The sequence below is a fragment of the Talpa europaea genome, assembly GCF_964194135.1.
Source record: "Talpa europaea genome assembly, chromosome: 13".
Classification (NCBI taxonomy): Eukaryota; Metazoa; Chordata; class Mammalia; order Eulipotyphla; family Talpidae; genus Talpa; species Talpa europaea.
In genome coordinates, this window is record NC_140080.1 from 44,764,842 (window position 1) to 44,789,786 (window position 24,945).

Sequence of the window (24,945 nt, forward strand, 5' to 3'; positions counted from 1 at the left end):
TTGTGAGGAAAAGTTTACTTTTAAGACTTCAAAGTTCAAAATGAAAATGAAATAATGAATTAGAAATTTTAAAGAAACTATTCTTAACTACATTGATTGTGAGATTCTATCAACAAAATATCAATAAACATGTTGATTGAAAATAAAAAAAACAACCAAAACCAATCAATCAGTAAAACATTTTGAAGCATTCTGAAATAAATAGCTTCAACCAGGAGCAAGTGAAAAAAGCTTTCATCGTGTGAGCAGGAGGTCAATCGGAGAGTAACACCTCCCCTGTTTTCTTGCTGTGAGGTTCTCCAGGAGCAAAGAAATAGAATGTTATGTGTGTGAGCTTGGCAACTGTTCCATTATCATAGAATAGCTGAGAATTAAATATAACAAATCTGGGAAATATGCAGTTTAAACGAGCCCAGTAGAAATGGGCTGCATTTTAGAGCTTATTCAGCCAGGAATAGATTAAAAAACTGATTTTTTTTTTTTTATCAAGGTAACATTTGGTTTACAATACTGGATAGCTCGGAACTATAGAAGCATACCTATTCTACTTTTTAAATTTTTATTTTATTCATTTACGCATGTAAGAGCTGGGGTGGAGGCCAGAGTGTGGGGGGTGAGAGAATTCACCAGACAGAGTGGCAAGCAGAACAGAACAGGCAGATTGACTGAAATATACTACTGAGGGAGACAGCAGGCCGGATAGGAGAGGTCTCCTGTGCCATGGGGGTCACATTCCTGGCTGGGGATCGAACTCGTGCTGCAGTGGCTGCTGATAAAGAAGCACCCTTTTTGTAGATGTACATTAATGCACCACAACCACAACAAGACACCCATAGTCCTCAGCCATAGTCCTTAGGGCCCCCTCCACACTTTGCTCTCCACCTGCCCCCTCCCCATCTTGCAGTCTTAATTTTACAGTCATGGTTCAATTTGTTATTATGGAAGTTCTTCATGCAAGCTTTGAAAAAATGCATATTTATCTTCACAGTTTACATGGACAATTATAAAAAGGGAAATTAATAGGGAATTGGTATAGGTACAATATTTCTTTACTACTAACCAATAAACAGAATTTCATGGAAATAGCAAATGTGAAGGAATCAAACTCTTTTTCAGTTGATTCAAGTTCACATTGGGGGGGGAACAATGTTTTACACAAGACAGAAGACTAGACAGATTAACATTTTCAACTTGAAAATGTTGTTAGTGATTTTTTTAATTATTATTTATTTTTATATGTTGTAAGGAAAGATGTTTGCACACATTATTCCTTTTCAACAAAACCATTAATATTCATTGTTATTAAATTTAAAAGTGCATGAATATTTTCTTTTCAAGATTTTTTTTTTATTTTGCGTACAAGATCTGGGGTGCAGGTCAGTGGTATGGGGGGTGAGATGAGAGGATTCACCACAGACAGTGTGGGGAGCAGAACAGTCAGATCCACTGAAACACACTGCTGAGGGGAGCACTGGGTGAGGCAGGAGAGTTCTGCTGTGCCATGTGGGTTTGCTTCCTGGTTGGATGGAACTCAGGCTGCAGCTGTAGTAGTGTGATAGCATTGAGACTCAACCCCTAGGCCACCAGGAGGGCCCAAATCACATTTTCAATAAAATCATCATGTCTAGCAATATTTGTCCCCTAAATATGGAACTTCATATTTATTGTAAGGAAATGTTTACAATTAGAAAATCCAGTGCCTCCCTAGTGGCTTAAGGGTTATGTCCTAAAGGTTATCACCTTTATGTCCTAAATTCAATGCCAGGCCAGGGAGCAAATCACATGGTGCAGCAGACCACTCCTGTCTCTCCTGCTATTCCTCTTATAGTGTATTTTAGAAATCTGCCTGTTCTACTCCCTTCTCTGTCTCATGTGAATCCTCTCAACCCCACACCTCTGGCATATACTCCAGTTCTTCTACACAAAAAATAAAAAATGCAATTAGAAAATCCAAAGATGGAAATAAATTATACACTATAAGTTCACACTTACCCAGGTAACTCCTCAAAAGCAATGCATTTTTTTAAAGGATTTATTTATTTATTTGTACAAGCACTGGGTACAGTCAGAAGCACGGGAGGGTGAGAGAATTCATCAGAGCCAGAGCTGGGAGCAGAATAAGCAGACTGATGAAATACACTGCTGAGGGGAGCAGTGGCATAGCAGGCGAGGTCTGCATGCCATGTGGGACCCTTGCGGAGGCCGGGTATCAAACTGGGGGCCCAGAAGTGCATTTTAAAATGTTTGCAATATCTAATGAGGTGATCTTTAAATCCATATATCTATATCCATTAAAATCATGAGGAAGGGCCCCCCCTGGTGGCAGAGCGGTTGAGTGCTGGGCTGCGAGGCTGCCCGCAGCCTCTGCAGTGCCAGTTAGTTCCCCGGCCGCCGTTGAGGGTCCCACAAAGATTAAGACATAAATTTGAGTTCCATCAAATTTTAAAAAGATGATATTCTTTTTAAAAAAATGGAATTTGTAAATAAAGTAATGAAATTCAGAAATTTATATGTTTTATGTGAGATTACTACAGGCAGTATTATTTAAAAAAAAAATATCAACTGAGATTATTTTAGAAACTTGCCAGAATTATGACATTTGTTTTTTTTTTGCCAGGAGAATATGTTATTTTTAAAATGGGAGAATACATGGAGACATTAGCAGAGGCTTAAATTATTACTTAATAAAGAAAAGCATGCTTTGTTTTCTGTTAAAGAACAATCTACAATCTCTAATCAATTATGTTTTTTCATTAACTAAAGATAAGTGTGAAAATTTATAAAAATGTTTCTAATAAGTCAAGATGTATAGAAATTATGTATATTAACTCAGTCTTCCAGAAAAATCTTTGATCTTCATTATTGTCATTTATGTAAACAACATCCAAATGTCTTATTACAGCCACGACCTCTAACTGGGAAATAAATTTTCCAAGCAGCAAAACTGAGATATATAAAAGTATACATACATATAAATTCTAAATAGAATAAAATTGGAAATGTGAGTTGATAAACATATTTAAGTTAATTTGTTCCCTTTTATTGATTTTCGTCTTTTTAGGAGTTATTTATGTCCAAGGAAAATCACCTAAGAATCTCCAACTCTACTATTGTGACTGAATTCCTGCTTATGAGATTTTCTGATGTATGGGAGTTTCGAGTCTTGCACACTGTGCTATTCTTACTGATGTACTTGGCAACCCTAATGGGAAACCTTCTCATTGTCACTGTGACCATATTTGATCAAAATCTTCACACACCCATGTATTTCTTCCTTAGGAATTTATCTATTCTAGACATGTGCTACATTTCTGTCACTGTACCCAAAGCATGCCTCATCTTCCTGCTGGACAACACATCAATCTCCATAGTTGGATGTGCACTTCAGGTTTTCCTGGTGCTCTTACTTGCTTTTGCAGAGCTTCTGTTTCTCACCATCATGGCCCATGACCGTTATGTGGCCATCTGCAAGCCCCTGCACTACCCAGTGATCATGAACCCTCAAGTCTGTGGTCACATGACACTGGCCTCTATACTTGCTGGTGTGGTCTACTCAGGATTGCACACAGGCAACACATTCCGTCTGTCCTTCTGTCAGTCCAACTTGATACACCAGTTTTTCTGTGACGTTCCCTCTCTGCTGAAGCTCTCCTGTTCTGACACCTTCAGCAATGAAATTGCAATTTTTATTCCTGCCTTGTTGCTTTCTGGTGGCTGCTTTGCCTTCATTACCACATCTTACATTCGCATATTTTCTACTGTGCTAAAGTGTCCAACCAGAAGAGAACGAGGAAAGGCTTTTTCCACGTGTGTCCCTCACATCCTCGTGTTAACAATCTTTGTCAGCTCAGCTGCTGCTGTGTATTTGAAACCCACATCCTACTCATCTGCCTATCAGGACATGATCACTTCTGTATTCTATAGTATTGTCCCTCCTTTCTTAAACCCTATTATCTATAGTCTTCGAAACCATCAGATAAAAGAGGCCATAATGAAAATTACGACAATGGTTTTTAAAGAAGTTACATGATAATTTTTCAAGACATTTACACTTTAATGAGATGAGTTTAAAAATGATTCAAAATTGGGGAATATAACCAAAATGAAAATGCATACATTGTGCAAAAATGAAAAAAATATGTAAGAATTATATAAAATAAAATATTTAAAAAATAAATAAAAATGATTCAAAATTAATATTCTTGGGCCTCCCCGGTGGCGCAGCGGTTGAGCGCTGGGTTGTGAAGCTGCCCGCAGCCTCTGCAGTGTGGGTTCGATCCCCGCTGGTCCCCGGCCACCGGAGGAGGGTCCCACATGGCGCACAGACCTCTCCTGCCGCCCGCTGCTCCCCTCAGCAGTGTACTTCGGTCCTTCTGCCTGTCTGCTCCTCGCTCTGGCTCTGGTGAATTCTCTCACCCTCCCGCGCTTCTGACTATACCCAGTGCTTGTATGCTTGTATGTATAAATACAGTGCTTGTATGTATAAATACATAACAAATAAATCTTTGAAAAAAAAACAAAATTAATATTCTTACTCATTTCCAAAATTGGAAGACTTGTAACTTACTTCTAAGAACAATCCCTGCAACATGTAAATACATAGAAAAATTTGGGGTTTTTCCTCTTTAAAATTTATATTTCCTTACACCTGAAATATCACTGCTAAAGTCTCTATGTTTATTAAACATATCTGTTTGCAATTACTTTCCATTACAACTAGTAAGTCTTCAAACAAAAAAAAAAGTATGCACTAACTTTGATGTCTCTTTACAAATGTGAGATAATCTCGTATTAGCTCTATATTTAAAATGTTCCTTATAAAATGTTATAATAGCACTTAAAAACTGGCCTTAAAATAACACTAGGTGTTATTTTGAATTAAAAACAAATCAGTTCATAGGTGGAACACAGAGCATTTAGAGTAGTGAAAATATTCTCTATGACACAGCACAGTTTAATACATGACAATTTGTCAAAATACTGAGTGAATCCTAATGAAAACTATGCAATTGTCTTAATAATAATTCCTCACTATTGGCTTCTTAATTCTAAAAAAGTATACTACACTTTCACAAAACACTAGTAATAAGAAAACTATGGCAACAGTTTATGTAAATATAATAATTTTAAAAACAAAATCAAGTTAAAAAATTGGGGGACAAGCAATCTTCAAAATGTTGGCTGGTTGATAAATCAATTATAACTTATTATTTATTTTTAAAATATGGAAGAACACATTTCATTTTAATCAGAAGAAATTTTACTCAAAATTTCAATAATCACAAAGTGTAAATAGCTGGTATATTTATAAATTTTAGAATTATTAATTGTCAGATATTAAACTGTGCACATTCACAAAAACAAAGCATTTTTATTTTATTTTATGGTATTTCTAAAGCAAACTTTCAATATATTTAAAAATCACTAAGAAGAAATATGCATATTTTCCAATTAAGCTTATTGAAATAAAGTTTGGTTTGCATAATTATATCTGGTTTTTGGGTTGTAGGTTCAAACCTCTACAAATGTATGTTCTTACATATCCACCACGAGAGCCCAAATAATACTCCACCGTGTTCCATTAGTGCCTCTTCTTGTCCAATTCAGTCCTATCACTGTTTCCTCTGGTTGCCTCAGTTTTGCAATTAGATGTCAAGGGTTTATTATTGGCTTGGTTTTGTCTAATCCTTCATTCTGTTTGTATGTAAGTATAAGTGAGATCATTCTGTATTTATCTTTCTCTTTCTGACTTAATTCAATAAGTTTTATTGTTCTCCAGTTCATCTTTTTTTATAGTTGAATATAGGAGTGCATTGTGTATGGATGCACACACACTCATGATTTATCACTAAGACACATTTTATTTTTCCTATTTTTCTCCATAATGATTTAAGATCATTAATCACATATTGACACTTTATACTCATTAAATACAACTCATAATGATCATTTCCTCTATTTTGGTCTCAATTAATTTTCTTTCCTTGATATGACAACAAGTCTGTATATAATGCAATCAGTCTTTCACTAAGACAATCAAAAACAATGTCATGTTTGTACTTACTCTACTTTGGGTGACACCTAGCTCTATTTGGTGGCAGAAACTGAAAATACGTTAGTAATTTCCTGTGTGATTGGAATGAAATTATAAGTAGATTTGTAGAGTGCACCCACCACAAAACAAAAGAGGGCAGGAATGTTAAACAGCCACTGTGTAAAAACTGGTATAGAGGAATCCTTTCTGCACTAAAATAGTGTGTGTGTCCATTCTGTCAGAGCTATCTATTCCATACTGATTTTTTTTTAAATGTATTTATTGGGCCTCCCCTAGTGGCACAGGCAGTTGAGGGCAGCTCTGTAAAGCTGTCTGCAGCCTCTGCAGTGCTGGTGCAATCCTGGCTGGTGGGCGGGGTCACATATGGTGCCCCAGACCTCTCCTGGCTCACCCACTGTTCCCCTCAGCAGTGTATTTCATCAGTCTGCCTGTTCTGTTTCCCACTCTGTCTCTGGTAAATCTTCTCACCCCCCACACCTCGGGCCTGTACCCTGGTTCTTGTATAAATAAATAAATCTTTAAAAATAAATAAGTAAATAAAAATTTAAAAGTTGAAGATTTTTTTTTTTAGTAAATTTATGCTTCTCTCTAGGAAAATCATTAATAATGACAAGGATCCATTTTGGAAAACCAATTTCTCCCACCCATAAAATATATACTTGATGTCTTCATTCAAGAAAAAATATATAGGTTATTGATTTAACAAAGAATATTTTAACTACTGATTTGTAATTTAAGACACTTTTTAATTCAAAATCTTCACTCATACTATATAAAAAATGTATAATGGGAAACACTTACATGTTATAGGTTAGAATAATTAGTAAGATAAATAATATTTTAATGAATTTCACTTGCATCATTTTAACTGCAAGTTTTATATAATATATTCTGAATAGGTTAGAATGCAGAAAAATATACCAGTTACATGTTTGAGAGACAGGAAACATAGCAAAGATGAGTCATGCACTTTTAGCTACATGGAATAAATATTTTGATATTATTTTTAATAGATGTTCTTGTTGCTAAGGAAGGTATTGTAATCGGTGGCTGAAGCCAAAGTCTGTTAAGGTGGAGGTTGCTAGTGGGGATTGCTAGTGAGGGAAAATACCAAAAAGTATCACATTTTGAGGGGAGCAACTGATATGAAATATAAGGGACTGGAGAAACAGCAGCAGATTAGTCAGTGTTCTCTTTTTTTTTTAAAGATTTATTTATTTATTTATAGAAGCATTGGGTACAGTCAGAAGCATGGGGGGGTGAGAGAATTCACCAGAGACAGAGCGGGGAGCAGAACAGGCAGACTGATGAAATACACTGCTGAGGGGAGCAGCAGGCACGGCAGGAGAGGTCTGTGCACCATGTGGGACCCTCGCCGGCGGCCGGGGATCAAACCGGTGCTGCAGAGACTGCAGGCAGCTTCGCAGCACAGTGCTCAACCACTGCACCACTGGGGAGGCCCTATTCAGTGTTCTGGATTCAACATTTGAACATTCAGCATTTGGGATTCAGCATTTTCAGGGTCAGCAATTTTGTCTCCCACTGTGAATCTTCCAGAAGGCTGTTGTGGGCCTTTGAACATGGAGAGGTCTTCATCAGTCAACCTCAAAAAGTCAAAGTTCAGAGGCTGTGCAACATTCGGAGCCCAGTGAGTAAAACTGTTCCCCATTGTGCTACTGTAACAGCCTGGCAGAGAAGGCAAAGACCTAAAGCAAAAGCCAGGCACCTTGCTGAGCTGCTGAGTGTGGCCATTTATGCAATTGTTCAGCTACTGCAACTACTGCTTAGAGTGTTGCTTGTCTGGTGTGGTGGTGGGATATATTGGCAGCTCTGGGAGCATTTCCTGTTGTGTTTTCTGTTGTGTTCGTGAGTTGGAACCAGGCCTATAGTCTTTCTGCCATGTCCACAGTGTCAGGAAAACACCCTCTTGGGCACATGGCCTATTGTTAGGGAAAGGAGCTCTGCATCTGCAGTGGCAGGAAGACACCATGTTAGATATATTTGTTTAGGATTTAAAAACATCGGGCATGGCTTCAGGTGAGATAAACGCACATTTTTGGCCTCAGTAACTCTTTGTTTTTCCTTGGTTTGTTAAGTAAATCCTATTGTTGTTCTCTGAGCCTGAGTAGTCTTGAAATTGTGCATGAAGGTGAAGAACTCAGACAGTGACTGGTAAACATTTTGGGCTGTGTCCTAAGCCAGTTTTAGTGCCCTTTGCTGCCCTGTATTAGTATCTTCAATGGCTTTGCATTCTTTGAAATTAAATGAGTTATGAATATGGTAATGACCTGATAACACAATCATTTCTATTTTGATGTCACTGATATTTTATTATAAAATATCTCAACATAAGCTATAACCCACAAAAATAATCAGATCAAGAAGGGCTCCTATCAATCAAGCTAATTAATAATATTTAATTTGTTGCTAATTTTAAACATGAAATATATTCTTATTTTTCTGTATTTACAAAAACTTTCAATTTCTCAATCTCTAAGAGGGCCTTATTTCTCCCTCATATCTGAATGAAAACCTTGCAAGATAGAGTACTCTTGGCTGGCTCTTTTTATCTTTATGAATTTGCAACATGTATTCCATTCTTAGTGTAGATTTTGTTTTGGTCTTTTAGCTCACTTTATTTGTAATTCAGCCCTCTTTTAGATTCAGGAATATTTACTTTATTGTTTATTTGAATACATTTTCTATCTCTTTCTCTCCACCCCCCTTTCCAGTATACCCATTATTCTTTTGTTGTATTTCTTTATTGAATTTTTAGAATTGTAAAATTCTCATTGTGTTTATTCATTTTATTTACTTCATTTCTCCCTTTTTCCATATTTTTGTTCATTTTCATCTTCAAGTTCACTGATTTCTGCTTCCATTTGGTTTATTCTATTTATAATTGGTTTATTCTATTCTCCTGAAATTTTTTATTTCCTCTATTTCCCTTTTTATATCCTAAATCTCCATTGTTTTCTTATTTGGAACTTGAATTTCTAACTTATGTTCATAGATTTTATTTCTAAGGAAACTGATTTGTTTTGTTTTTTTGTGAGCTATCTTAGTTTTTATTTTTTTTTAATTTATTTGAATTTATTATAATGGAAATTTTAAGCTCTTTATCTAATCAGAAGAGCATATTTTCCATATATTTAGAGTTGGAGTCTGGATATTTGTTCTCTATATATCTTGTGTTATTCTTCTTAGGACTCAGGCAGATGTATCTTGTGTTTTCCTTTTCTCCCCTTATTTTCTGTGGTGCTGTGCTGCTGTAAGTGGTACTTCTGTAAGGCATGGATCCTCCTCCTATACTCAACAGGAACTTTGGTGGACAAAAATGGCAGCTAGTAGAATCTTATGGGAGGTCATGGGGCCTAGATTGGTTGTGTACCCTCCACCAGCAATGGTCTATAGCCTTTACCAGACAGGGAAACTGGCTAGGCAGGCACATCAGTCACCTGGAAGGCTTTCATGAACTATCAGGCCTGTCTCAGCTCTGATACCTAACCTAGCATTTCTTTTTATGCATTTTTATTTTTTTAATTGATACAACATTGGTTTACACATGACTTGCCAGTATAGAATCACACTTGTTATGTGTATTTTATTACACCACACCCATCAAAAAGACAACAAAACAATCTAAGTTCCTTTAATTGTATACCGTACATATATATAATAAACATTTCACTTTGAGGGGACTAAATTGAAATGGTGATATATTATAATACAAAAAATTATTCAGTAAGTTTGAATACTCAGGTCTCAATACAGTGATAAAGTATTTAGAAGATAAAAACAGTATATTTTATAGATCCCTAGAGACATTGAAACACCTAAGAAGAATCATCATATTTTTTTTAAATAAAACATTCCTAAAATTACTTTCTTTATAGTTTTCTTTATCTGTTTGTTTCTAAGACTATAGATGATAGGATTTAAGAATGGAGGAACTATGGTATAAAATACAGAAAGAATCATATCCATAATAGTTTCTGAAGTAACTGAAGGCCTTAAGTACACATAGGAACCAGACCCAAGGAAGACAGAGACCACAAGAATGTGAGGGACACAAGTAAAAAAGGCCTTTCTTTGTTCTTTAGTTGTAAATTTCAGCATAGTAGAAAATATATGAACATATGACATGACAATGAATGTAAAACAGCCACCACCAACCACCACAGCAAAGATTAGAATTACGATCTCATTGTTAAAAGTGTCAGAACAGGATAACCTCAGCAGAGAAGGGATGTCACAGAAGAACTGGTGGACCAAGTTGGATTGACAGAAAGGCAGTCGGAATGTGTTGCCAGTTTGCACACCTTCATAGATGAGACCACTGAACAGGGAAGCCAGTGTCATCCGGACACAGAATTGGTAGTTCATGATGAATGGGTAGTGGAGAGGCTGGCAGATGGCCACATAGCGGTCATGGGCCATAATGGTGAGGAATAGCAGCTCTGTAGAAGCAAACCAAAGCACAAGGAAGATTTGCATTGCACATCCAGCCACTGAAATGGCCCAGTTATTAGTGAAAGAGTTTACACAAGCATTGGGAACAGTGACAGATATATAGCACATATCTAAGATGGATAGGTTCCTGAGGAAGAAGTACATTGGTGTGTGAAGGTTTTGGTCAAGCGTGGTGGCAGTGATAATCAGCATATTTCCTAACAAATGGCCAAGTACATCAGTAAGAATAAGAAGGCATAAAGTATCCTTAAGTCTAAGACATCAGCAAAACCCATGAGGAGAAAATCAGTCACCATGGTGGAATTGATCATTTCTTAAAGTGCCAGTGGAACTGAAAAGCAAAAGTAATAAATCATTAAATACAGAAAAGGAAAACATGGATAGTAACATTACCTTAAGTAATTTATTTCAAATTGTTTGCTTCACTTTTATATACTGAATTCTGTAAGTTAAAAAGTTCAACTATTGGCCTTTAAAACCACTTAGTCATTGCCATGTCAAAATAGAAAAAGGAGCAAAAGAATGATATTGGAGATTCAAATCCTATTGTTTGAATATCACTAACAGAAACACTATTCATCTCAATAATCCCCAATTCATATGGTTTATTGTGGTTTTTTTAAGACTTATTTGTTTATTTATTTATACAAGTACTGGCTACAGTCAGAAGCCCAGGAGGGTGAGAGAATTCACCAGAGCCAGAGCGGGGAGCAGAGCAGACAGAAGGACTGAAGTACACTGCTGAGGGGAGCAGCGGGAGGCAGGAGAGGTCTGCGCACCTTGTGGGACCCTCACCTGATGGCAGGGGATCAAACCTGCACTGCAGAGGCTGCGGATAGCTTCGCAAATCAGCACTCAACCACTGCGCCACCGGGGAAGCCCTGGTTTATTGTTTTAATGAAGATAGACTTAGCTGACTTATGTAACATTTTTTGAATAGAGATAATTTATCAAAAGAATTGTTTAGTTTTACTAAAAGTTGGACTACTGATTTGGTCTGGATATTGATACACAGGGGAAGTTTATCTCACTATTCTTTGGTTTCTGGATCAGTCCATGATTGTTTTATAATGTCTTCTTAATATAATGCAGATATTGGTTAAAACTTTCCACATTGTTATTAAAATGGCAATGCCTGAACCACTGTAGTCCCCATTTGGCTGCCTCAATGCCCTGATTGGGTTATTCTGTGGGGTTCCTGATTTTGTGACAGATAATCTTAAAGATTCTACAATTAACTATACTAAGATGGTGATATAGGTGTTTCTATGTTTGGATACCAAGATGAACATCTAACATTGATCAGAGGCACTCTAGAAAATGTGTTTACAGTTTGAAGTGAAACTGAAGTACCCACTGCACTTCAGAGACCACTATGGATTGCATCATGAGATACATAGGGGACGCAAAGGTGATTCATGTTTATTAAACAGAAGGTTGGTAGAGAGAAAAGCCTGGAGACTGAAGTATGTGGAAGTAGACACAAACAGAAGAGATGCCAACTCAGCCAGGGGATGTAGGGAGGGGAGACCAGAAACAGTATAGAGAAAACATGCTTGATTGAGAAGAAATTCATAAAAAGGATCTGGAATGTGCCACATAGGACAGGTCTCCAGTAAGGAAAATAACAGAGCAAGTGCTATAATGTACACTACCTCTCCCTCCACTTTGAGACTAGAAATGACCTTGTGAAACACACATTGCAGACCATAGTCTCAATCTGGGACCCAAGAAAGATGAGGTATCTGTGGTGCCATAAACACAAGCCAAACATATCAAGCGCATTCCCTAGAGTGATTGGTCCCCTCCAGAATCCTACCCAACTCTGCTGACTCAGAAACTGCAAAAAACAAGTCTGAGTACCTACAGAAACCAACAAAGAACATAAAAGAAGAAAAATCAAACCACAGAACCATCTAGGAGAAAAGTAAAAGTAGATCAACTCCTTAAATTGATGCTAAAATATTTTAACAGGGAAATTCAAAGCAGCAAAAGGTGGAAGGGGGAGGTAAATAGCATATGGCAGCTTTTAATCCCAAGGGACTATGACATAACAGAGAGATAGCTCTGGAATCCAGTTATAAAATCCAATTTTCTTTTTTTGAATTACTCTTTTTGTGATAAGTTTATTTTTTTAAGATTTATTTATTTATACAAGAACTGGGCACAGGCCAGAGGCACGGGAGGGTGAGAGAATTCACCAGAGACAGAGCGGGCAGCAGAACAGGCAGGTGGACCAAAAGCACTGCTGAGAGGTGCAGCGGGCTAGACAGGAGAGGTCTATTGCACCATGTGGGAATCTCCCTGACAGGCAGGGATAAAACCCACGAGACAGAGGCTGCGGACAGCTTCACAGTACAGCGCTCAACTCACTGTGCCACCAGAGGAGGCCCCTAAAATCCAATTTTCTATATCAAAGATTATACCTCCCTATCCGATAGAGAATTCAAAATCTCTATAGTAAATTCAAATATATAACAAAATGCAGAAAGGCAAGACAGAATACTATAAGAGGACTACGAAAGGATAAGCAAAGAGATAAAACAAAGCTCTGAAACAAATATACATGAGCTCAGAAATAAATTCAGCCATTAAAAGGTAGAAATTGAAGTTTTAAAAAGGAAAATAACAAAAATTTAGGATATAGAGAACTCAGTAAATGGCATCAATAATTCTATGGAGAAAAGGAGAGGGGCGGAGCAACATGGCAGCGAGGAGACGCTGCGAGTAAGATCTCCCATTAAAAAAAGTTAATAGGGAGGAAAAGCGGCAGGTCCCAGTGAGAACTGGGACACGGAAGATAAACGGGTGACTCCAGCAAACTACCCGAAGAAGAAAGTGGCCATAAAAGAGGACCAGAAGGGAGGGAAGCGCAGAACCCTGCTCCCCTCCCCCGCCCACAGAGGCGGCACTCTCCGACCGGCAGAGAGGAGGGAAACAACAAACCAAAACGGCCACCAAGAAAAACGGACGCAGCAAGTGGGACTGTGAGTGGAAAGGAACTATTGCAGCCACCACACCCCTTGAACGGGAGCTGAGGCGAACCCTGCAGGATTCGCCGCGGCGGTGAGCGAACAGCTCCGGGCGCCATTAGAGAAGAACAAAGACCCCGGGAGACGCGCACAAAGCCCGGGCTGCCTGTAAGCTTGCGCAGATAGCAGCACGCTCAGCGCGCTTGAAAAGCAAGTGCAGACCAGGATCGCGGCAGCCCAGGTCCCCGCGCCTGCGACCTAGGCTTGGGAGACGACCTAGGCTTGCAGGGAGACTCACGGAGGTCCTCACTGAGGTGAAGGTCCCTCCCTGAGTAAGCAGGAACCAGGCGCCCAGGCACAGGAGCGGTGCAAAAGGCGCCATTCCCGCGCCACTGAACTGGGCTACAGCCCGCGTCCTGGAACTGAGGGCTTTGGAACTGAGACCCGGGGCACGAAATTAGGGGCGTGGGTTCCCCACGACGGTGGGGCACAAGGCAGACACAGCACCCCAAAGCCATTGAGGTGTACCCTACCATCCCCGCTTTGCTCCCTGTCCCACGGGGTGGAAAATCAGCTCCCCAAGGGCTCTAGGAGAGATCTTTGGCGCCACCTAGCGACTTGTAGCCAGCACAGGCTCCTGAAGGAGCTAGTGGCCAGCTGGGGAGTTAGCCCACACCCGGCCCCTTCCGAACAAGAAGTCTGAGCCCACAGGGAGAGCAAGCACCCACAGCCAGGGCAGACCAGGCACGCAGAATAGTGTGCCTGACACCGGACACGCAGGGAGTATGTCCCACATCACCATTTTAGAACAGGGACATTTCTTCAGTAAAGACTACCTGCAGAAGGCTTCCTCAGGAGCCAGAGGTGAGCGGGGGAAGTTCGCCCACGCCAGACCCCCTCTGGCCTGTAGTCCAAGCCCAGAGGGGGAGCAGGAACCCACCGCCGGGGCAGACCAGGCGCACAGGGGAGTGTGTCCCCACATCGACATTTTAGGACAGGGACCTTTCTCCAATAAAGACTGCTTGAAACTGACAGATGACTCCTGGAGGAACCAGATGGGAGAAGAGAAGCCCACCCAAGATGCCGGCCAGTCCCAACAACACAGTGTCCCAACGCATACGGCAAATTAGAAAACAGACAGTAGGGAGGAGAAGAACCACACGCAACCTAGCAACTCTCCAGAGAAAAAGCACACCACAAAAAGAAAACCAGCCCCCAGATTGCAACGACAGTAACTTGGAAGAACTTCTGAGCCTTCCAGAACGAGAATTTAAAATTGCCGTGATTAAAAAACTGACAGAAGTCATAAAGGAAAACAATGATAAGGGAAAAATAATCAACGATCAGAAGAATGAAATTGAGTCCCTAAAGAGGGAAGTAAAAGAAATGCAGGAGATCAAAGAATTAGTGGAAGAACTAAAGAATTCTGGGAAAAGCAATGAAAGCAGAATTGATGAAATGGAAGAACGAATAAGTGCTCTTGAAGACACAGAAATAAAAAGAACCAAAACAGAAAAGGAAAGAGAAATACGAAGGAAAAAGAATGAAGAAAGACTTTGGGAACTATCTGACTCCATGAGGAAAGGAAATATAAGAGTTATAGGAATACCAGAAGGAGAGGAGAGAGAAGTAGGAACAGAGAAAATATTCAAAGAGATAATTGAAGAGAACTTCCCAAATGTGAAGAAGGAGCTGAAAATTGATATACAAGAAGCAAGAAGAACACCAAACTTCCACGACGAAAGAAAAAATACAGCAAGACACATAATAGTAAAGCTCCCAAGAATCCAGGACAAGGAAAAAATAATGAAGCTGGCAAGAGGGAAGAAACAGATAACATTCAAAGGAAAGCCAATCAGGCTGACATCAGACTTCTCCGAAGAAACACTACGGGCAAGGAGAGAGTGGAGGGACATAGTCAACAGACTCCAAGAAAACAGATGCCAACCAAGAATACTCTATCCCGGGCCTCCCCGGTGGCGCAGCGGTAGAGCGCTGGGTTGCGAAACTGCCCGCCGCCTCTGTGGCGCCGGTTTGATCCCCGGCTGCTCCCCCGCCACCGGAGGAGGGTCCCACATGGCGTGCAGACCTCTCCTGCCGCCCGCTTCGGTCCTTCTGCCTGCTCTGCTCCCCGCTCTGGCTCTGGTGAATTCTCTCACCCTCCGGCGCTTCTGACTGTACCCAGTGCATGTATAAACAAAACAAACAAATAAATAAATAAATAAATAAAAAACTGTTCACCCTCACTAATACTCAGCAAAATGTAAATGCCATCAAAAAAGTTTAAAAAAAAAAAAAAATAAAAAAAAAAAAAAAAAAAAAAAAAAAAAAAAAAAAGAATACTCTATCCCGCAAAGCTCTCCTTCCTCTTTGAAGAAAGAATATGGACTTTCCCAGACAAACAGAAACTCCGGAATTTCATTGCAACTAAACCCCCACTCCAAAAAATACTACAAGGAGTCCTAAAGCCAGAACCTCAGAGGGACGAATAACAACAAAAGAAGGCCAAAAAAAAGTTATTAAAAGAATAAATAAATAAAATCAAAGGAAAGACAAACACAATGGCAAATACAGATGTTAACATATCAATATTAACTCTAAATGTAAATGGACTAAACTCTTCAATAAAAGACACAGAGTGGCAGCCTTGGATTAAGAAACAAAACCCAACCTTTTGCTGTCTCCAGGAAACACATTTAGCTACAAAAGATAAAAATAGGCTCAAAGTTAAAGGATGGAAAACAATCCTACAAGCAAATGGAACAAAAAAGAAAGCAGGAACAGCTATACTTATATCAGATAAAACAGATTTCAAACTCAAAAAGATAAAAAGAGACCCCAATGGTCACTACATTATGATCAAGGGGACAATACTTCAAGAAGAAATAACACTCATTAACATATACTCACCAAATGAAGGAGCACCAAAATATATCAGACAACTGTTGTCCTCTCTGAAAACAGACATCAGAGAAAACACATACGTAGTGGGAGACTTCAACACACCACTATCAACAATGGATAGATCAACAAGACAAAAAATAAGTAAAGAAACAAAAGCTCTAAATAAGGACCTAGAGCAATTGGGCTTAACAGACATCTATAGAACACTAAACCCCAAAAAAACGGAGTACACATTTTTCTCAAGCGCACACGGATCATTCTCCAGGATCGATCACATACTGGGGCACAAGACAAACATCAACAGATACACCAAGATTGAAATCATATCAACCATCTTTTCTGACCATGAAGGCATCACACTAGAAATAAACCATAAAAAGAAGGCAAGGAACTTTCCTACCTCATGGAGATTAAAAACCACACTACTGGAAGACCACTGGACTAATGAGGAGATCAAAGAAGAAATTAAAAAATTTCTTGAATTGAACGACAAGGAGGACACAAATATCCTAAATGTATGGGATGCAGCAAAAGCAGTAATAAGAGGAAAATATATAGCAATAGAAGCTCACATCAAGAAACAAGAAAGAACTCAAAGAAACAACCTAATCTCGAAGCTCAAAGATCTAGAAAAAGAACAACAAAAAAACCCCAAAACCAGTAGAAGAAAAGAAATAATAAAAACCAAAGCAGAAATAAATGAAATTGAAACGAAAAAAAACAATCCAAAAGATCAATGAAACCAAGAGCTGGTTCTTTGAAAAAATCAATAAAATAGACAAACCCCTAGCCAGGCTCACAAAGGAAAAAAGGGAGAAAGCACAAATAAACAGGATCATCAATGAAAGAGGAGAAATCACAACGGACACAGCAGAAATCAAAAGAATAATCAGTAACTACTATGAACAGTTATATGGAAACAAGTTTAATAATCTAGAGGAGATGGACAAATTCCTACAACTCTACAAACACCCAAAGCTAGATAAAGAAGAAATAGAACACCTAAACAGACCAATTACAATTAGCGAAATTGAAATGGTAATCGAAAACCTCCCCAAAAACAAAAGCCCAGGACCTGATGGATTTACAAATGAATTCTACCAAACATTCAGAGACGAATTAGTGCCTATCCTTCACAAACTCTTCCAAAAAATTGAGAAGGAAGGGACAATACCAAACACGTTCTATGAAGCCAACATTACACTAATACCAAAACCGAACAAGGACAACACAAAAAAGGAAAACTACAGGCCAATCTGCCTAATGAACACTGATGCAAAAATCCTCAATAAAATTTTAGCCATCAGAATCCAACAATGTATCCATAAGATAATTCACCACGACCAAGTAGGATTCATTCCAGGGGCACAAGGATGGTTTAACATCCGAAAATCAATCAACGTTATCCAACACATCAACAAAAAGAAATATAAAAACCATATGATAATATCAATAGATGCTGAGAAAGCTTTCGACAAAGTGCAACACCCATTCATGATAAAAGCCCTTGAAATTCTTGGGATACAAGGAACATACCTCAACATCATAAAGGCCATCTATGACAAGCCAACAGCCAGTATCATTCTCAATGGTGAAAAGCTGAAAGCAATTCCATTAAGATCTGGAACAAGACAAGGATGTCCACTCTCACCACTGCTTTTCAATATAATACTGGAAGTCCTAGCCAGGGCAATAAGACAAGAAAAAGACATCCAAGGAATCCAAATAGGAAAAGAAGAAGTTAAACTATCACTATTCACAGATGATATGATATTATACATAGAGAACCCCAAAAACTCCACAGAAAAGCTAATTCAACTCATCAATCAGTTCAGTAAAGTGGCAGGATACAAAATCAACATGCAAAAGTCAGTAGCCTTCCTATACACAAACAATAAATCTGAAGAAGAAGAAATCAAAAAACCCATCCCTTTTGTTATTGAAACAAAAAAAATCAAATATTTGGGAATAAATCTAACAAAAGAGGTAAAGGACCTATACAAAGAAAACTATAAAACACTGTTAAAAGAAATAGAAGAAGACACAAAGAAATGGAGAGACATCCCCTGCTCGTGGATTGGAAGAATTAACATTATTAAAATGGCCATCCTTCCAAAAGCAATATACAGATTCAATGCTATTCCAATCAAAATTTCAATGTCATTCTTCAAAGAAATAGAACAATTATTGTGAAATTCATATGGAATCACAAAAAACCCCGAATAGCCAAAGCTCTCCTGAAAAAAAAAGAAGGGAATGGAGGCATTACACTCCCAGACTTCAAACTCTACTACAAAGCCATAATCATCAAAACTGCATGGTATTGGAACAAGAACAGACATACAGACCAATGGAATCGAATAGAAAATCCAGAAATAAACCCACAGATTTATGGTCAACTAATCTTTGACAAAGGAGCAAAGACTATGCATTGGAGCAAAGAAAGTTTGTTCAATAAATGGTGCTGGGAAAACTGGGTCGCTACATGCAAAAGAATGAAGCTTGACCACTACCTCACACCATACACAAAAATCAACTCAAAATGGATTAAAGAACTAGACATAAGACCTGAAACCATAAAATATATAGAAGGAAATATAGGCGAAACACTACGTGATCTGCACATCAAAGACATCTTTACAGACACATCACCCAAAGCAGTGATAGTGAAGGCAAAGATAAACAGCTGGGACTACATCAAATTAAAGAGCTTCTGCACAGCAAAAGAGACTATAACAAAAACAAAGAGAAACCCCACCAACTGGGAGAACATTTTTGCACCCAACACTAATGATAAAGGACTGATCACAAAAATCTGCAAAGAGCTGATGAGACTCAACAACAACAAAGAAAATAATCCAGTCAAAAAATGGGCAGAAGAGGTAAAAAGAAACTTCTCTGAAGAGGAAATGCAAATGGCCAACAGGCATATGAAAAAATGTTCAACATCACTTGCCATCAGGGAAATGCAAATCAAAACTACCATGAGATACCATCTTACACCAGTGAGAATGGCACATATTAAAAAAACTAGCAACAACAAATGCTGGCGAGGGTGTGGAGAAAAAGGAACTCTTCTGCACTGTTGGTGGGAGTGCAAACTGGTTCAACCACTGTGGAGAGCTGTGTGGAGATTTCTGGACCTACTAAACATAGAGCTTCCATATGATCCAGCAATTCCACTCCTAGGTATTTACCCAAAGGACACAGAAACATCAATTCCAAAGAACACCTGCACCCCTATGTTTATAGCAGCACTGTTTACAATAGCTAAGCTTTGGAAACAACCCAAATGCCCAAAAATAGATGACTGGATCAAGAAGATGTGGTACATATATACCATGGAATATTACTCAGCATTCAAAAAAGATAAACACATGCAATTTGCAGCAACATGGATGGCGCTGGAAGGGATTATGCTCAGCGAAATAAGCCAAAAAGAAAAAGAAAAATACCAGATGGTCTCACTCATAGCAGGAATCTAGAAAACTTAAATAAGGGACCAGGAAAATGAGTAACTATAAGAAAGTGAAAATCAAAATCAACAAAAAACTATGAACCAGAGACACTTTTAGGGGGGCGGGGGCGGGAGGGGAGGGATTGGGGTCAGAATGGGGGGGCTGCAATTGTATGGGGAATATAACAATAAAATTTATAAAAAAAAATTAAAAAAAATAATAATTCTATGGAAAGTGATGTGTGCAGAAAAAAGAACAAATGGAATATTGAAACAGTGATATCAAAACTTACACATTTGACTCAAGTGGAAGAAGAGAGAAAGATGTAAAAAAAAAAAAAGTAAAGCACTACAGGAAAATAATCCAAATTAATTAGGACAAACAACATAAATATTATGAGTATGCCAGAAGAGGAAGTCAGAGAAGGGGTCAGAGATTTTATTCAAAAAATTAGTAGAGTAAATCATCCCAAACTCAAAGAAAGAACATCCAAATACAATGAGGACTACCACAAATACATAGTAGCGAAACTATCAAAAGATCAAGACACATTACGTGCATATGTGTATATGTGTGTGTATGTGTGTGTACAAAACAGAAAAAGATCTACATATAGAAGGCAGCATAGTTAAAAATAGCAGATAACTAGTTAACTAGTAAAGATGCAGTCATTGGGTTATCATCAAATTTCTATGAAGATACTCTAAAGTCCAGGAAAGAATGTAATGACTTAGTCAAACTCAAAGATAAAAACTACCAGAAAATTAATATTACATCTTGCAAGACTTAATATCAGATATGAGGCAGAAATAAAAGCCTTGCTACACAAACAAATGATTTTGTCAAATCTAGATCCCCCCTACAAGAAATGTTGGGAACTCTTCCATGAAATTTAAGAAAAGAGCCTTCACAATAAATTGAATAAAAACAAACAAACAAACAAAAAAAAATAGAAACAAACCTAAGGACAAAATGGCCATAGCAAATTCCCACATATTAATGACCACCTAAATATAAATAGACTGCAGTCACCAATCAAAGGGCACAGAGTAACTAGGTAAAAAGGAACTAAAAAAAAAAGTCCAACTTTCTATCATTTCCAAAACACCCATCTGAGCTCAAAGATGAAAATGCTGGAAAACCAACTTGTAATCAAATAGTTTCATAAAATGACAAGGACAACATAGAGCAGATAAAACAGACCTTTAGCTAAAGGAGGTAAAATTACGGAGATTGATATTATGTAATGATTAAGGATCAATACATCAGTGAAATAAAACATTCATTGATATATATGCACCAAATGGAGAATCATCAAAATATGTAAGACAACTAATAACAAATGTTAAAGTAATCATTGAGAGCAACACAGTACTGTAGGAGAATTCACCACCTCACTAACATTAAATGGAGAGCTCAACCATAGACATAACCAGCAACAGAAGGAAAACAGCAGCCAGGAATTAGACCAGATGAAATGAATGTAATCAATTAAATTAAATTTATTACATTAAATAACTTTTGTTAAATAAATTAATATTTTTGTTGAATTAAAATAATATAATTAATAAATTAATAAATAAAATAAACTTAGTTATTCAACTTAATATTTGGTCATTGTGTCTTTCCCAAAAGCAAGTACACACTTTTTTTCAAGTGCACACAGAAATTCTCAAGGATCAACTACATGTTGGGTCAAAAACAAGAGTCAGGGCTCCCCTGGTGGCACAGGCAGTTGAGTGCTATACTGTGAAGATGTCCACAGCCTCTGCAGCAGCGCGGGTTCAATTCCTGCTGCCCGGCAAGAATCCCACATGGCAAAGCAGACCTCTCCTGTCTCGCCCGCTGCTCCCCTCAGCAGTGTATTTCAGTCAATCTGCCTGTTCTGTTCCCCACTCTGTCTGTGGTGAATCCTCTTACCCTACCGCACATCTGGCCTGTACCCTGGTTCTTATATAAAAATAAATAAATATTAAAAAAGTGTCAATAAATTTATAAAGATTGTTATAGTAGCAAGCATTTTCTCTGATCACAGTGATGTGAAACAAGAATTCAGCCACAAAAGAGTGTAGTAAAAATCTCAAATACATGGAGGTTAATGTAAATGGTAATGAATAACTAATGGGTTAATGATAAAATCAAAAGATAAATTAAATGCCTGGATATAAACAAATTGAAGACTTATGGGAGGCAGCAAATTAAGTGGATATTAATGTATGCTTACATCAATAAATGAGAAAAAACTCAAACAATCTAACCATAAATCTGAAAGAACTGGAAAAGGAGAATAAATGAAAACAAATCTTTAAAAGAAAGGAAATAATAAAAATTGGTGCCAAAATAAAAGACAAGTCAAAAGACACAATAAATATCCATAAAAGCAAAAAATGATTTTTCTCAAAAGGAAAATTGCATTCCTATGTTCACTGCAGCACTATTTACAATAGCCAAAATATGAAAACAGCCTAAATATCAAAACACAGATGATTGATTAATAAGATGTCACACACACAAACACAAACACACATAAAGGAATTATACTCAGCTATCAAGAAGGATAAACTCTTGCCACTCATGGTAATGTGAATGGAGCAGGAAGGGATAATGTTAAATAAACTCAGTTCGAAGTAGAAAGACAAATACCGAATAGTGTTACTTATATGTGGAATATAGAAATATAAAGCAAAGTTTCAGATAAAACCAAACCAAGAAACTAAACTTTGAAAACTGACTGTGGAAAGGGGAGGGCAAGAGGGATAGGGGAAAGGTTGGGATAAGAACAAAGAAGGGAGGGAACACAGGGTCAGTTGTGGTGTTCTCTGATGATGGGCACACTGTGGAAAGATTGCCTGAATAGGGGAACCTACAGTATTAATTGAAACAATGATGCAAACCAATATTAACTTAATAAAAATAGTAAGAACATAATTCCAAACTTCTATCTCCTCCACAAAACATATATCATATCAAAAAAGTGACAAAATGGGGAAAAAGTAATTAATGAGTTCACAGAGTTCAGTAGAAAAGTTAAAAAATGGAGTAACAATTTACTATTTATGTTAAGATTTCACAAGCAAGGGGTCTCCTCGGTGGCTGAGGGATGTCTCAGGATGACCACCATGAAGGTCTGAGTTCAATTCTCAGCCAGGGAGCTAACCCACATGGTGCAGCAGACCTCTCCTGTTTTGCCCACTGCTCTCCTTACTGTATTTCAGTAGATCTGCTCCCCACTCTGTCTCCTATCTCTGGTGAATCTTCACACACACACACACACACACACACATACACCTCTGGCCTGTACCCCAGTTGTTCTATGCAAAAATAAATTAATAAAATCTTTCAAAAAATATTTCACAAGATAAATATTCCCCATGTTTCCCATGAAACTGACAGTTGTATATGAAATGAAGTGCCATAAAATTAAAGGTGACAGACACTAAAAAAAATCTGTTTTTGGAAAAGATAGGAAAAAAAAAAAAAACTGTAGCCCACTCACTAAGAAAATATTGGCAAAACCTCAAATAAATAGAATCAGAAACAAAATAAATAGAATGAATCAAAGATAAGTGCAACAGACAACTAAGAAATAGAGAATGACAACTAGCAATAGTTATATACCAGTAAATTGAATCACTTTGAAAGAAGGAACAAGTATATATGTATGTGTATATGTATGTGTGTGTGTGTATATATATATTATATATATATATATATATATATATATATATATATATATATCTCCAAACAGACCAATTTTCAAGCATGGTAATTTAATCAATAAGCAAAAGTCTTTCACAAAAAGAGTCCAGAACCAGATTGGTTCACCAATAAGTTCTAACAAAACTTTATAGGAGAACTAATAATTACCCTTCTTATAATCTACCAAAATAAAAAAAAAAAGAATGAAATCTTCCAAACACATTTTATGAGGTCAACACTTCTTGTATATCAAAAGCATGAAAGGGTAACACACACAAATAAATGGAAAAGTATATGATGAACATCATATTCAAGTAGGACTTATTCCAGAGATGTAAGGAGAATGCAACATATACATATAAATCAATGAAATTTACCACATTAACAAAAATAAAGACAAAAATATGATCATAGTATTTGAAAGATTCAATATTTATGACAAAAAATAAAATGGGGAACAAATCTAAACATTGAAAAGATTATATATAATGAACACTTTACCAAAGTCATATTTAATGGTGAAAATACAAAAGGCTTTCTTCTAACATTAGGTAAAAGACAAAGATGTCCATTCTTATCACTACCATAATATTGGGAGAAATTCAACATAATATTGGGAGAAATTTGTAGATCTATTAGACAAGAGAAAGGAACAACAACAAAAAATTACAAACTGAAAAAGAAGTATAAATATCACTATTAATTACCCTATTTTATACATAAAATATCCTAAGTTAACCACTGGTAAATTACTAGAAAATACCTCAGTACAGTGAAGTGGTAGGCTACAACATTAATACACAATAATCTGTCACATTTCTACTTAGAAAACAAAGAGGAAAAAGTCACCAAAAAATCTAATTTTCATCACATAAATAGTAATTAAATATCTAGAAATAAATTTAACAAAGGAGGTAGAAGACCTGTATGATAAAAAAGGCTTTCTTTAAAGAAATAGAAGACACAAGAAATTGGAAATAATTCCCTACTTATGTATTTGAAGAATAAAACATTGTTAAAATGAACATATTACACAGAGAAATATACCAATTTAATGAAATCTCTATTAAGATTCCATGGTGTTCTTCAAAGAAACAGAGAAAATCTTAACATTGATATGGTACTATGAAAGTCTCTGAATTGACAAAGGAATCCTGTATTAAAAAATAGTAATAACACATTAAAAAAAAAGTTAATAGGGAGGAAAAGCGGCGGGTCCCGGTGAGAACTGGGACATGGAAGATAAAGGGACGACTCCAGCAAACTACCAGAAGAAGAGGTAGTTCTTTAAAGAAGTAGCCATTAAAGAGGATTAGAAGGGAGGAAAGCTCAAAACCCTGCTACCCTCCCCCAACCACAAAGTCGGCACTCTCCGACCAACAGG

The 24,945-nt window shown here is 37.4% G+C and overlaps 2 protein-coding genes across 2 annotated transcripts in view; one reads left to right on the plus strand and one right to left on the minus strand.

The window, feature by feature from the left end:
• LOC311183408 (olfactory receptor 14C36-like) overlaps window positions 1–4,693 on the plus strand; it is a gene marked incomplete at its 5' end in the record, with an annotated part of 260,205 nt that extends 255,512 nt beyond the window's left edge. The window contains 1 exon segment of the mRNA XM_084252760.1: window positions 3,398–4,693. Within this exon segment, the coding sequence (XP_084108886.1) occupies window positions 3,398–4,030 (633 nt within the window). The 3' untranslated portion in view covers window positions 4,031–4,693.
• Window positions 4,694–9,904: 5,211 nt separating this feature from the next.
• On the minus strand, window positions 9,905–10,839 carry LOC311183312 (olfactory receptor 14C36-like; the record flags this gene model as incomplete). Its single annotated transcript, XM_084252664.1, is given in 2 exon segments — window positions 9,905–10,731; window positions 10,734–10,839. Coding segments are annotated over 2 exon segments (933 nt in total).
• Window positions 10,840–24,945: the final 14,106 nt, after the last annotated feature.